A 12,872-nucleotide genomic window follows, 5' to 3' on the forward strand; every position below is an offset into this window, starting at 1 on the left:
CAGACTTTTTTCGCTCCTGCCTATGATCGGTATCAAAACCCCTCACTTACAGTATGCAGGCACGATAGGTAACCAAAGCTAGTCCAGGCCACGCTAGTCACGAAATGTCTACCACACCTATTCTCCTACCCCAGACTCGCCTGCCTCAAGGGTCTGTCCTTAACGCGCAATATACGTAATCAGTAGGAGCTGAGCCTGGCCATCTGCTCGGGGTTCTCGTCTGTGTGTTCCTGTCAGAATTAACATGAGCCGCTACAAAGCCACGCAGCCTGCAGGATAACTTTCCCCTATCGGCTCGGTCAGGGGGGTGGTGTAGACATTTTACTAGACAGAGTTCGGCTATTGCTCATACTGGCTCGAATAGTCTTCCTAATTTGTGGTGACGACTCTAGCCAACCGTCCTCCTTGTCACTGCCTTCGCCCAGTATAGAGTCTAGACACTCTGCAAAAACAACAGAAAGGGAAGGAGGGGGAACACCGACCATATAATTCACGCCCCTGCCCAGAATCGAACAGCGCGCCCCTCAGTCAACCCGGACTCTGACTTCATTGGAGTACTTGTTCTATTAGCCGCTACACCATGCACACAGCTTGACCTGACCCGCCGACCTAGACGGACGCTGCTGTGCTGGTGACAGAAAGTGAGGTTGGGATGGCATATATACCCTTAGCCCCACTTGGTGAGGTAGGTCGAGGCAGGGACGAAGGGGGGATATGCGCATCCAGGTCCTTTGCTCGCTGTAGCCATCCCTACGCTTGTTCATAACCACTCCAGACCCAGCCAACGTTGGGGGGAGAAAAGATACCATGGCTCAGTATCCCGATTCTTAACCGAACGAGAAAGCCGCTCATGTGGACTCTAATGCCGCTCATGTGATAGGAAACTTATACAGGCAACAGAGATCTCACAACTTTCCACTTCTCAGCCAGGCATCGCATGAATTCTGTTGCCCAGACCTTGGACCCAGCCGTCGTAAGAAAACGGTGACACAAGAGCCAGCTGCCCCATTGGGGGATTGGTTAATCTGAACGTGCCGCTTTCTTGACAGCGCTAGCGTCTGGGGTAATAAACCCGAACGATATCCTTTCGAGAAAGGAGGGCGATGCTTTCTATCAAGGATGTGGACGCCACCACGGCGGACATCGCGAAATTTGAACAATTCCTCCGAGAACGCTTTGACGTACGCAAGCTGAATCGGTAATGTTTCTAGTGTCTGGGGGATAGAACCCAAACGTTATCCCTCTGACTGATCCAACCACGCGGGACGGACAGGATTGGGCAAGGTACTGAAGGAGGCTAGAACTTGAAAGGATCAGGGCCGGTTGAAGGGATCCAAAGGAAGCCAAAAGAAGCCCGGGGGCCAGGTATTTCATCATATTGCGGCGAGGAGCAGCGATTATCTGCGTGTATGGCAACAAAACGGGTTCAAAGTCCTCACTGTGCTTTACTGGAATCTGGAGCAGGATGTTAAGAGTTTCTTCGGCTTTCCGTGCAGGACAACCCAATAGCTGCCCGGGTAACGCATCTTGGCGTTTGAACAGAGACCATTGATGCGTGACCAGGGAGGAGGTACAGCTCGCTTGTCGAGACTTGTCCTGGTAAGAGAGACGAGGCGGACTATCTATGTCGCTGTGCGAAGGTGTGGATCGTGTAACATCAGAAAAACCGTCTGATGCCCGTTCGAGATAAAGTCATCGGTTGGTCGATCTACAACCTCAACCAGGATCCAGCGCTAGCGGGGTCTTCTAGACCAGCCGCGTGCCAACCTATCAAGGGCAACTTGACGTCCAATGAAGTTCGGTCTTTCTTTCGGCGGTTCTAAGCCTCGTTCAGTCTGGTCGGTGCGATGGCGTCGCGATAGTCGAATTATGCGTTAGTTATGGAATTGTGATCGTTGCTCAATTTGGTGGCCAATCTTTCTGACGATGGCAAAAGCAGCATTGCCAACGTCAAATTGGACTATTGATTCTGATCATACGGTAGAGCAAGTAAAGGTGGACATCCTCATATTCACATGTTTCCATTGTGAAGCACGAAGTACATAGTAGACCGTATTACTCGTGAGCCATTTGACTAATATTGCCAACACAGCTCTGATCTGTAGCCGAGGTCGAGTTTCGCCTTGGTAGACCTCATCAGAAGACAGTAGCTGCTCGAAGAACTGGGATTGGATTCGAAATGTTGGAGTAGGCTTTGCCCTTTGTCTCATCCACGGCCACCGAAGCGGCAGGATCTCACTTCTTTGAAACCATTGCTGGAAGAGGGTGGAAACGACGTGTCATCCCGAGAAGCCATAACGGGAGAGGAGCATGGGTCGGCACTGATAGGTCTTTGTGAGGTTCAACATTGTCCCCTTGTTCGGTTTCGAGGTTGAACGAGGGCGGCCCTCTATGAATACCTTCTAGTAGCTTGTCCATCACACCACGGAGTCTTTGCTTGTTTGTTGGCTTCTGGAAACTCATCCTCCTGTCGATGGCACAATAAGCTCTAGGCCGTTCCAGCTTTGTTTAGATTCTCAAGATGTCGATGGCTAGAAGCTGCGCGAGAATATCTCGCGAGTATAGTCGAGATAAAAACTAATATACATCATCAAAATAACGCCTTACTCAAACTCCCATATCCTCCGGAAAGCAGTCTCAAAACCCTTCAGATGGCGGATAATCACGCATGTTAGTATCTTCGTTCCACCCCTCCCGGGAAAAGACCTGACCCTCTAAACGGGGAACATCACAATGTCACGAGGACACAGGATGTCGAAACGCTCGTCCAAACGCAGGCACGCTAGCCCAGAGCCGAATTCCGGTCTCACAGAGGGGCTTCCCATCATCAAGGCCCGTCGCTACCCCCCGCGAAAAGACGTTGAATACCCAACAGGAAGACACCGGTCTCTGTACGAACCTCCTCCTCGTTCCCCCAGACGCCACAACCGACATAGCCGCCACATCGAAGCAAAGTCAGACACAGACGGCGATCTGAAGATGATTCCCATGCGCCCAGCGTCACCCTCAACAGCCCTCGTCCTCAGAACGAAAACCCCGAGCCATAAAAAGGCCCATCATGAAACCGACGACGGCTACTTGGATATCGTGAGGCGCCGCCGCAAGCCCGGACTCGAGCTCGAGCTAGAGCCCACGATTCGCAGGATCTCGAAACGTCGCCGCAGCATAGACGATACCGGACGCGAGATACATCAACAACAGAGCAGCGACCTCGTCGTCGACAACTACCGCTTCCGCAATCACATTCTGTCACTCCTCGACGAGCAACGCACGTCGGTCGAGTCGTGGGCCCGAAGCGTCGGCGCGGGGGGTCCGGCTGAACCGATGGACTGGCAGCCCGAGCAGGAGCGGGTCGTTTACATTGCCCGCGACCTCGTGGAGTACGGCTGTTATGAAGACCGGTGGAGAATCGGGGGTGAGCAGCAGCTGCTGCTGGAGGAGAGGCCGACAACGCCGACGGCGCAGCTTTCGTCGGAATTAGTGTCGTGGGCCGGCCAGACAGAGGTGGATGGGTCGACGATGTGTGGGGCGGCGGTACTTGGCCTAGGTCTTGTGGATGGGATTGAGTGAAGCGGGGGCTGGGCTGCATGAAGCCTGAATATGTACATGTCGGGATAGGGGTTCGGGAGCATTTGGACGTAGTTCACAAGGCAGGCGATGAGAGCCAGCCAGAGTAAGAACAAGGGCAAATCATGACGGATGTCAAGTCACTGCGGAAGGGGGAGTATGAGGCAGCAAAAAAGCGCAGCAAACTACTCCAATTCAAGTCTATGAGCCCATTAAACATGTCATCTTTACCGCGGAGGACTTTTTGAATACCTTTATGGGTTAACATGCAAGTTCTGAACTAGACCAGTCCTAAATTCCTAACGCCTGTCCAGATGAAGTCCGACCGACCGTACCCATTGAAGCAAAAGTCAAATCTCGTGGGAATCTCGCAAATGTACAGATTCAACCGCTCACCCACCACTCTTTCTTTACGCAACGCATACAATACTTTTTTTTTTCATCTTCCCTTGTTTTTTCTCACATTTATTTCGCGTAGCGCGAGTACTCGGCAGCGACGAGGCAGTGATCACGTTCGAAGGGTTCTGTCACATGTTAGTCAAGAGTCTTTCGCAACCTAAGAAAAAAAGGGGGTTACCAACCTAGCGTAAGCTGCTCCTTGGGGGTGATGCGCTCTCCTCTCAACTTCTCGACCTCCATGGCGAAGACCTTGTGAGCGGGGGCAGTACTGTCGATACAGTTGGCCTTGATGGAAATGAGGATACCACCGCCGACCTTGAGGAACTGGTGGGCGTTCATGGCAACGATACGGGCCTGGTCGGGCTGGGCAACGTCGGCGAAGATGCAGTCGACCATGGGCATGAGCATGCGGTACTTGAGGGGTTGGCGGGCGTCCTCAACAATGGGGACGACGTTGGTGCGCTTGGCGGCCATGCCGATCAGATCACGGCCGGAACGGGGGGAGAACTCGACGGCGTAGACGAATCCAGTAGGGCCGACAATGTCGGCGACGTGGGAGACTGAGGTACCAGAGGCACCACCGAGGTAAAGGACCTTGGAGCCGGGGCCGAAGTAGAGCTTCTCGAGACCACCGATGACGGCAGCGGCCAACTTGGAGCGGAAGGGGTTCCACACGCGGTACTCGATCTTGGTGGTTGTGGTGGTGCCGTCCTCGTTCTGGGTCTGGTTGTCGACAGAGACGCGCTTCTCGCCGTAGACGGACTCTCCGGGGACAATGTTGCGGGTTGCGATGGCGTCCTCCTTGCCACGGACAACGAAGATACCCTCGTGACGGTGGGGCTCCTGCGATCTTTGTTAATGACAATCTCTTACCACAAGGAAGAGCCGGTGTTGTGACATACCACGATGACCTTCTGACCTCCCTTCTGACCACCAGGACCGCCTCCACGGCCGCCCTTGGAGACACCTCCACGGCCACGACCACCGCCAGGACCGCCGCGACCACCGCCTGCAGCTTCAGGTTAGCTCGATCTTCTTCTGCATTTGACATCGCGAAAGCGTCAGTTCCTCTCAAAACTTACCACGACCACCACCGCGTCCACCGAAGCCGCCACGGCCACGGTCACCACCGAAGCCTCCACGGCCACCACCACGGCCGCCGAAGCCACCGCGGTCACCACCACCACGTCCGCCGAATCCACGACCGCCGCCGCGACCACCGCCACGAGGAGTGAAGGGAGCCATTGTCTTTGAAGTGTGCGTCGGGGTAGTTGTTACGAAAAAGAAAGAGAACAAGACTGGCAGTTCCCAAGTTGCGAAAGAAAGTCGAATTGGGGGTGAGAGGCGCAGGTAATGCTAATCCTCTTGGTGGCGGGTTGGGACAACTGGATACTGGGCTGGGTGTTTGAAATTTTTCGTCGGACTTTTTTTCTGAGAGCTTCAAGAGTACGCACGGGCCAGACTGACAGGAAAGATTGTGGGGTCATCAAGGTGATTGGACAATGCGGAATTTCAGAGGTGCCGCTCTCCGGCAAGTTTTTTTCTCTTGCGATTAGATAAGGAGGGACCCAGAGGGTGGGGACCATCTGCAAAGTGGGGTCTCACACCTCGCAGGAAGGCAGGAGCGTCAGAAACCCAAGGTGGTGTCCAGTGAACCTGGCTTGCAACGGAATTCAAGAACACCTCGAAATATCATCCTTTCCAATTGTCCCAACTCCCAAAGCGGCAGACTCATTTCGGAAAATTCAATAAAGACCCCAGGCTGCTCATCAGTTCATCAGACAAATCGTGAGTCTCATCAGTTTTCCCATTGCAATTTTTTTCCCCGGCCAAAGCTGGAAGAAATCGTCCATTTACCCCATAGGGTTGCGGAACCCTAAGGCCGACCCCCCTGCCGTTTCCCGATCCGCAAGCGAGCCAACCCGGCGCAGGAGGGCTAGGGTCAACGAAAGTTGTGAATTTCTTCTAACCTCACTTTGACAGCCAGCCCACGACCGACCACCGACCGACCACCGAAACCATCACCACACCCAACGATCAAGATGGTAAGTCGCTCTGCCGCCTTCCCCCGTGTCTACGTCGACGAAGAGGAGGATTTTGTGAAATCGACGAAATTTCGACCCTGTCGCAGCCGCCGAGACGATTCCCTTGCCCCTCGTCGAAAGAGGGTCGAAATTTCACGATGTCGAAAAAAACTGGACTTGTGACTCAACTATGTCACTCGTAATGGTCGACGAAGAGGAGGAATAGAAAGATACATCGAACACATGGGAGCACGTCGTTTTCGTGCAGAACCTGTCAAACTGACACAATCGTCACCACTTTTAGGTTCGCTACGCCGCTCAAGAGATCGCCCCCGCGAAGTCGGCCCGCTCGCGCGGTTCCTACCTCCGTGTGTCCTTCAAGAACACCCGCGAGACCGCCCAGGCCATCAACGGCTGGAAGCTCCAGCGTGCCGTCACCTTCCTCGAGAACGTCTCCGAGAAGAAGGAGGCCGTCCCCTTCCGCCGCTACGCCGGCTCCATCGGCCGCACCGCCCAGGGCAAGGCCTTTGGCGTCACCAAGGCCCGCTGGCCCGTCAAGTCGGCCGAGTTCCTCCTCGGCCTCCTCAAGAACGCCGAGTCCAACGCCGACGCAAAGGGCCTCGACACCGGCAACCTCGTCGTCAAGCACATCCAGGTCAACCAGGCCCCCAAGCAACGGAGACGCACATACCGTGCCCACGGTCGCGTATGTTTTTACCACTTGATTTCCTCTCAGCGCGAGAGGAGAGCCCAGAATCGACAAGACTTTGGCGAGACTAACACATGTCACAGATTAACCCCTACATGTCCAACCCCTGCCACATCGAGCTCATCCTCACCGAGGGCGAGGAGGTCGTCGCCAAGTCCGAGGCCGTCGCCGGTCGCGAGGAGGTCCGCCTCAACTCCCGCCAGCGTGGTACCCGTACCCGCCAGGCCATCACTGCCGCATAAACGAATTCCCATCACCTCTTTTCTAAGTTAAAGACGGTCTTCGATTTTTGTGGCGTGTGCGGTTCATGACGTGAGCAAAAAGGGTCGGCGCGAAGTGTGGACAAACGCGGTACACCCCCCTGGGATGGATGGTCTTGGGTTGATGGATGCGTTGATTCAATACAAAAAAAGAACTTTGCGGCTTTTCATATGCTGGTGTACAGGAAGGCTATGGTCTCATGGCATTTAGGGATTGGCATGCGAATTCACACGCGCAACGGTCTGCATGGGCCACCAATAAACAAACATGCAACAATGATTCCCCCCCAACCTAGCTATCGTGATCGGCGTCAAACGGTTACGAGGAAATGCATTCAATTTTGGCCTGCTTCTAAATCAATCACCCCAAAAGTCGTCCTTGTGATGAGATAGCATAATGTACTTCCTGAGTCTTCGAGTAAACGCGCCTCTAGGAATTCGTCCACATGGTTGATCTGTAGAGCCATTCCGTCTCCGTCAATTTCAACACTCAAAGAGTGGACCTGCCTCAAACGCAATAGCGGCGATGACGGAGTTACCAAATTTTGTTGTCTTCCTACTATAAGGTATCTACGTAGTTATGGGTTCATCCAGTCATTATCCCGCCCGTCCATCCGTCCCAATTTTGAGTCCGTGGTATCTTTTGCCAAAAACGCCGAAAAAACCAAAGACTCCTGCGGCCCACCCAAATCCCAATCGTTATACAGTGTTCATCGTAACCAAGCAGTCCAGCTCAAACCTGCTCTGCCATCTTGGTAATCATACCCGTGAATCGTCCTCTTCCAGGATGAACGATACCATCCCTCTTTGCAGCTTCAATGACATCCTCATCGTACACACCAGTCCACTCCGTATCCATACCGAACGCAGTCGAAAGGTTGAAGTGCTCCTGATTGTTCAGGTAATTGGTGATCTTAGCCGCCAGCCTGTCGCCGCAGGCCTGCATGAAGGGCATAAGCTCCCGTCGACGCGAAGTCACTTCCGAAGGCTCTTGCCAAGGGGTGTTGGTTGGCATGATACTATGATTGTCAACCGTGGGGGTGTCCAAGACTGCGTAGCCGCAGGACTTGAGCGAGATGTGCTGAATGCTGAGCAAATCCTTCTCCCTGACGAGACTGTGTGGCCGCGGCAACAGCGAGAATCCCTCATCCTTTCGTACAAAATCGTCCACCCAATCCTCTTCGTCATCTTCGTCATCTTGGCCAACCATGATCTCTTGAATCGGCGGAGTCGGTGCGAGACGTTCAATGATGCCAGCCCAAGACAGCAGTCGTGGCTGTCTTAGTCGCATTCTACTCCAGCCGGCCAATGGGTCGGATGGAGGCGGAGGAGGCGCCGCGTTGTTCGCCACATTGGCGATTTGCGGAAGAGCTTGCTGCTGCATCATGCCAATCAGATGCGCCGGCAAAACGCCAGGAGCATGCAGCGGGCCTTGAGGGACCACCACTCCGGCCGGAACCACTGGCAAACCTGCGAAGGCCGCGTTGGCTTGGAGATGCATAGGAGCCGGCGGCAGCGCCGGTAGCTGATTATGACCGTGAGCCTGGCCTTGTCCATGTGCCTGTCCGATCTCGGGAAGGTTTCTCATGGGCGCGCCCGTGAGAGAAACACTTTCGAGTTCTAGCTTTTCCAGAGACTGGGTTCCCATTGTCCGCAGAACCTGTAGAAAGACGTGCGGCGCCCAGTAGCAGTTCTTGAGCGACAGGTGTCTGATGTGCGGTAGAGTGAGCAAGGTTTCGGGCGACTTGGCACCTGCATGGTGTATCATCTGCGACGGCGAGCAGAATGGGGCGGGAAGCACGTATTGGTTCCGCTGAGTGATGCCAGGTGCAAACTCGCCACCACAAATCCACTCAAAATGGAGGAATTTGATGTTGGGTTGTGTCGAGATATGGTCTTGCAGCAGGCGGTAGACCTTGCTCACCGCCTCTACGGGCGAGACGGGGTTGTCCTCGACACAGCCAGGAGCGACCTTGGATATCTGACGCCAGTCGGCTACAACAGCAAGAGCAACGTTGGTAAGGTTGGGCAGGCTCTGCCAGAAATCCGACCTTTGAAACATGTAGACGTGGCTGCTGGGAATTTTGGCGATCGTCAGGGTCGTCAAAGAACTGAAGCTATTCATCCGAGCGTTGTCGATGAGGGCGAGGACGTATGATTGAATGAGGGCTCGGTGTGCCCATTCCAGCTCTAGCAGCATCTCCTTCTGGGCTCTAGTCAGATTTCTAGGTTGTAGTGGATGGACCGCCGTGAGCTCATTAAGCACATTGGCCGCCGCTCTCGCCTCAGCGTTTGCCTCAGCAACTTCGTCATCATGCTCGGGATCCTCAGCGTCATGAGCGTTGATGAACGGGGGAGGTTGATTTTGGAGTAAGATTTGGGCGAGGTTATGGATGTTCTGAGGAGTGGTGTGAACAATCAAATCGGCACGAGCTTCAGCGTTGGTCTGGGCAGCATGGGCGGCTGCATTGGCGGCCGCGACAGCGGCGGCAGCAGCGGCGGTACGTTCGTCAAAGTCGATATTCGACAGTGAGACATTTTCAGTGCTCAAGAGTATAGCAATAGCGTCCTTAGCCTGCTCTTGCGTGTACCCGGCATTCTTGACCATGGCCTCCAGTACGGTATACTTGAAATCTCGAGGACTCTCAAAGGCGAGCTTTCGGGCATTTATAGAGTCCGAATCGTCTCGGGCCAGGCGTCGCTGCAGGTTTCGGTATCGTAGATTGCGGAGGCCAAAGACCGGATGCGGCAGGGGAGGGCTCTCCAACTGCTGGTCGGGTCCAAGAAGGTAGCCCAGTCCAGCATCGCAACAGAGCCCAAGTTCCTGAACCCTCACCAAGCACTTCAAGGCCTCTGTCATGGACGCTGTCTCATCGGCAGTCTGCTCAAGCCCCTCAAGTTCCGCATACCGGTTGTACGACTCGTGAGGCCAGCGGTAAATACCCCAGTACGAGGTAACGACTTTCTGGGTCGGCTTGATGGGAGGGTAGGCAAGGCTCTCCTCGTCCAGCTCGAGCGACAAGGCAAATCGAAGGATGTGCTCGCCGAAGGACTGGAAGATACGCATGCCGCCGGAGAAGAGAGTGTCCACTCCGAGTTGAGGCTGCGCTGCGCCTCCGTCATCCAGGTACTTTTGCTTTCTCGCCTTGTACATCTCGGACCGGAAAGGAACCACAACGTTGCGGAAGTATTTGGAAGAGATCATCTTGTCGAACTCGTGATTGACCAAGCGGAGGTTCTTGACATCCGAACGGGACAGGTAGGTAGTGATTTCGTCAAAGATCTCGACCGGGACCTGGCTGGTGGGCCAGGTGAGCTGGGGAGGGTCTGAAGCCATGGCACTTGGTCCTCGTATCCGCCGGCGTTTGCGGGGCATTTCCGAAGCAGCAGGTGCCCTTCTGTTCATTTCGACCGGTGATTAACCAAGCATAGGGAAGCTTGGCTGGGCTTTGGTGTCGGTTGTCAAGACTCGGTGGACAAAGGCGAAGGAGCTCAGCACTCCTCGATCGCTCCGTGGTCGGCTGTTGGATCGGACGGTTCGGGCAATGGAATGGGAGACTGTGATAATTTGTGATTGAAAGTGGCCTGTCCCATAAATCGAGCGAATGCTGATTATTGACCGCAATGAGTGGTTCGCTGGATAATTGTAATTGGTGGCTGGAGGAGCGCTCGGTCGAATGCAAAAAAAAAAATCAAAAAAAATCGATAAAGTCGAGGAATTGCGTAGGTGAGAGCGAGTAGCGGCGAACTGAGCAATTCGTCGCCGTCGCAATCGCAAGGCGCACAATCGTCTTGGCTAGAGAATTAGGCATGATGTGATGATGAAGGAACTATCTTCTGCTTGCTTACCTGGCTATTGACGATGTGCAATAATCAATGTGAACGATTGTGCTCAAAGAGATGTTTGGTTGAAGTGGGCTGGTCGAAGTTGAATTGGATAAAAAAACCCAGTGGAGAGGTGACAGTCTATGGAATTTCTCTTCAAAGCGCTGAAGCAGGAGTCGAAGAAAGAGTGAAGTCACTGGTGGCAGGTGCCCGGCTCGGAGGTTTGTGGGACCACCTTTTAGCGTCTTCTCAGACAAAAGAAGCTACACCATTGGCTACTCGGATCAGCATGTGGCCCTAGAGTGGGGTATTTTCCTAGGGATCAGCAAGTACTCCGTACCTTACTCCGTACCGCAGCCCTTCCAGGCGTTCAACATGGGATTGTTTGGCAAGGACGCTGTGCTTTTTAGCGGGGTGCTTGCAGCAAGGACCGGGGCTAGGTGGATCTGGTCAGGGTCTATGGAGTACCTTACCTTGGACTTGAAATGCGCCTGCCCGTTACTGATTCTTCCTTCGTGCCTTCCAACTGTCATCTCACTCACCTCACTATTCCAACGTTCTTATCCCTTTAGGACGTGCACTCAATTACTCACTCAGCGTTACAGGTCATCCATTAATTCACCCATCTTATGTGTGCGGTGAGCCATTCTCGCTGAGGATGGCCACCATATCGGTCAAGTATGACTCCATATTGACGAAGTATGACCAAAGACGCCAGATTCATAATCATGCCGTGACTCCTTCACGTAGTTGGTCTCACTACCTGTATGAACTGAGGAACCCCCCCCTCTCCACTCCTCCATGAGTATAAACACCTCAATGAGCAGCACAAAATTCAACAGACGACCATTCCATTACGAGTGTTATCTAGCGGCTTCAGTCTACTGGCCGACCTAATTTCCAGCCACAGCATAAGAGGTTCATCGATAAGATAATGACCTACAAACTGCCGTGGGAATACATGATGGTATATCGAATAAGAAACAACTATGACATACTTCTGCGCAACCCAAAAAACACCTCCAACGCCTTCGAATCATAACAAGTGTTTGATAAAATGGGTGCTGATTCAAGGGTAGATGACATGACCGACTTATTGAGCGGAGCCAGAGAAGAACCAGTATCTAAAGCTTCATGTAAGTCACACGTGTCATACAACTTCAATCAAGGTTTGGTTCCAACATACTGTGTAGCGTACTGGACTTCAATCGTAGCAGCCTGGCCCTGGCACGAAGCCGGCGCGCTGCCTCCGACAGTGTGTATCCTGTACACCTCCTGGACGTCCCCGGTGCTGGGCTCGACGGTACGGAGCCGGAGCCAGGGGACCGCCGCCTCGCCGTGCTGGCCGGACTGCGCCGTGAGGGGCGCGGGCATGGACGCGTTCTTGGCGCAGTACGAGTCCCCGACGGACGCGCCGTCGTTCTCGAGCATAAAGAGCGGGACGCCCTTGCCGGTGAAGTGGTGATGGCCCGAGATGACGAGGTTGCTCGGTCCCAGGCGGCGGTTCGTCTCCTCCTCTGTGAGGTTGAAGTCCATGGCCACGACGGGCAGCTTGTCGAGCAGGTCCGGGTACAGGGAGCCCACGCAGCTGGCGTTGAAGAGCGTCGCGACGGCGCCAGTGGCGACGGGGACTGCTGTTGCGTTGCTGGTGTCGCAGGTGTAGTTCTGGGTTCCGCGGCCGATGGCGATGTGCATGAGGAATAGGCCCTCTCTGGGCTTGCCGAGAGTCTCGGTTGCGGCTGGGTCATGTGGTGTAAGTATAAGACAGGTCTTTACAGGTTTTCGGGGGCTCTCTCGACTCACCTTCAGGTAGCTTAGCCGTGGAGAGGTCGCAGACTGGTGCGGTGGACAGATACTTTGTGGCCTGAACCTTGGTTGCCAGCATGTTGAAGTACTCGGAGATTTGTTCGATGCTACCCGGCAACGCGGCTTGGAGGTTGAGCGTGGGGTAGGTTGGCGCAGCGAGAGCAAGGGATACCAGTGCCGGCACCAACAGTGTTGAGCAACGCATGTTGGTTATATGTGATGGGTGTTGTTGGTTGGCAACGTGGAGTAGATGGGGCGATGTCAAGGTATTCGATGATGTTC

General features: G+C 54.1%; 5 protein-coding genes across 5 annotated transcripts; 2 read left to right on the top strand and 3 right to left on the bottom strand.

Moving 5' to 3' along the window:
• Nucleotides 1-3,243: 3,243 nt before the first annotated feature.
• BDP55DRAFT_529314 (uncharacterized protein) lies at nt 3,244-3,570 on the top strand (the record flags this gene model as incomplete). Its single annotated transcript, XM_060567831.1, has 1 exon — nt 3,244-3,570. A coding segment is annotated over one exon (327 nt), but the record flags the coding sequence as incomplete, so codon positions are not given.
• A 462-nt stretch (nt 3,571-4,032) lies between these two features.
• On the bottom strand, nt 4,033-5,211 carry BDP55DRAFT_563448 (Fibrillarin-domain-containing protein; the record flags this gene model as incomplete). The annotated part of the gene is made up of 4 exons (XM_060570244.1): nt 4,033-4,091; nt 4,149-4,809; nt 4,869-4,981; nt 5,055-5,211. The coding sequence occupies 4 exons, from the start codon at nt 5,209-5,211 to the stop codon at nt 4,033-4,035; spliced, it is 990 nt and encodes a 329-aa protein (XP_060423983.1).
• Nucleotides 5,212-6,008: 797 nt separating this feature from the next.
• On the top strand, nt 6,009-6,941 carry BDP55DRAFT_637104 (ribosomal protein L22; the record flags this gene model as incomplete). Its single annotated transcript, XM_060572962.1, has 3 exons — nt 6,009-6,011; nt 6,295-6,696; nt 6,783-6,941. 3 exons carry the CDS (start codon nt 6,009-6,011, stop codon nt 6,939-6,941), a joined length of 564 nt encoding a protein of 187 aa, XP_060423984.1.
• A 751-nt stretch (nt 6,942-7,692) lies between these two features.
• BDP55DRAFT_563520 (F-box domain-containing protein) lies at nt 7,693-10,296 on the bottom strand (the record flags this gene model as incomplete). Its single annotated transcript, XM_060570251.1, has 2 exons — nt 7,693-9,236; nt 9,390-10,296. The coding sequence occupies 2 exons, from the start codon at nt 10,294-10,296 to the stop codon at nt 7,693-7,695; spliced, it is 2,451 nt and encodes an 816-aa protein (XP_060423985.1).
• Nucleotides 10,297-11,877: 1,581 nt separating this feature from the next.
• Nucleotides 11,878-12,795, bottom strand: BDP55DRAFT_563453 (malate dehydrogenase; the record flags this gene model as incomplete). Its single annotated transcript, XM_060570245.1, has 3 exons — nt 11,878-11,908; nt 11,971-12,523; nt 12,588-12,795. 3 exons carry the CDS (start codon nt 12,793-12,795, stop codon nt 11,878-11,880), a joined length of 792 nt encoding a protein of 263 aa, XP_060423986.1.
• Between the last annotated feature and the right edge of the window lie 77 nt (nt 12,796-12,872).

This window comes from Colletotrichum godetiae (assembly GCF_030913485.1).
Source record: "Colletotrichum godetiae strain CBS 193.32 chromosome Unknown BDP55scaffold_63, whole genome shotgun sequence".
NCBI lineage: Eukaryota > Fungi > Ascomycota > Sordariomycetes > Glomerellales > Glomerellaceae > Colletotrichum > Colletotrichum godetiae.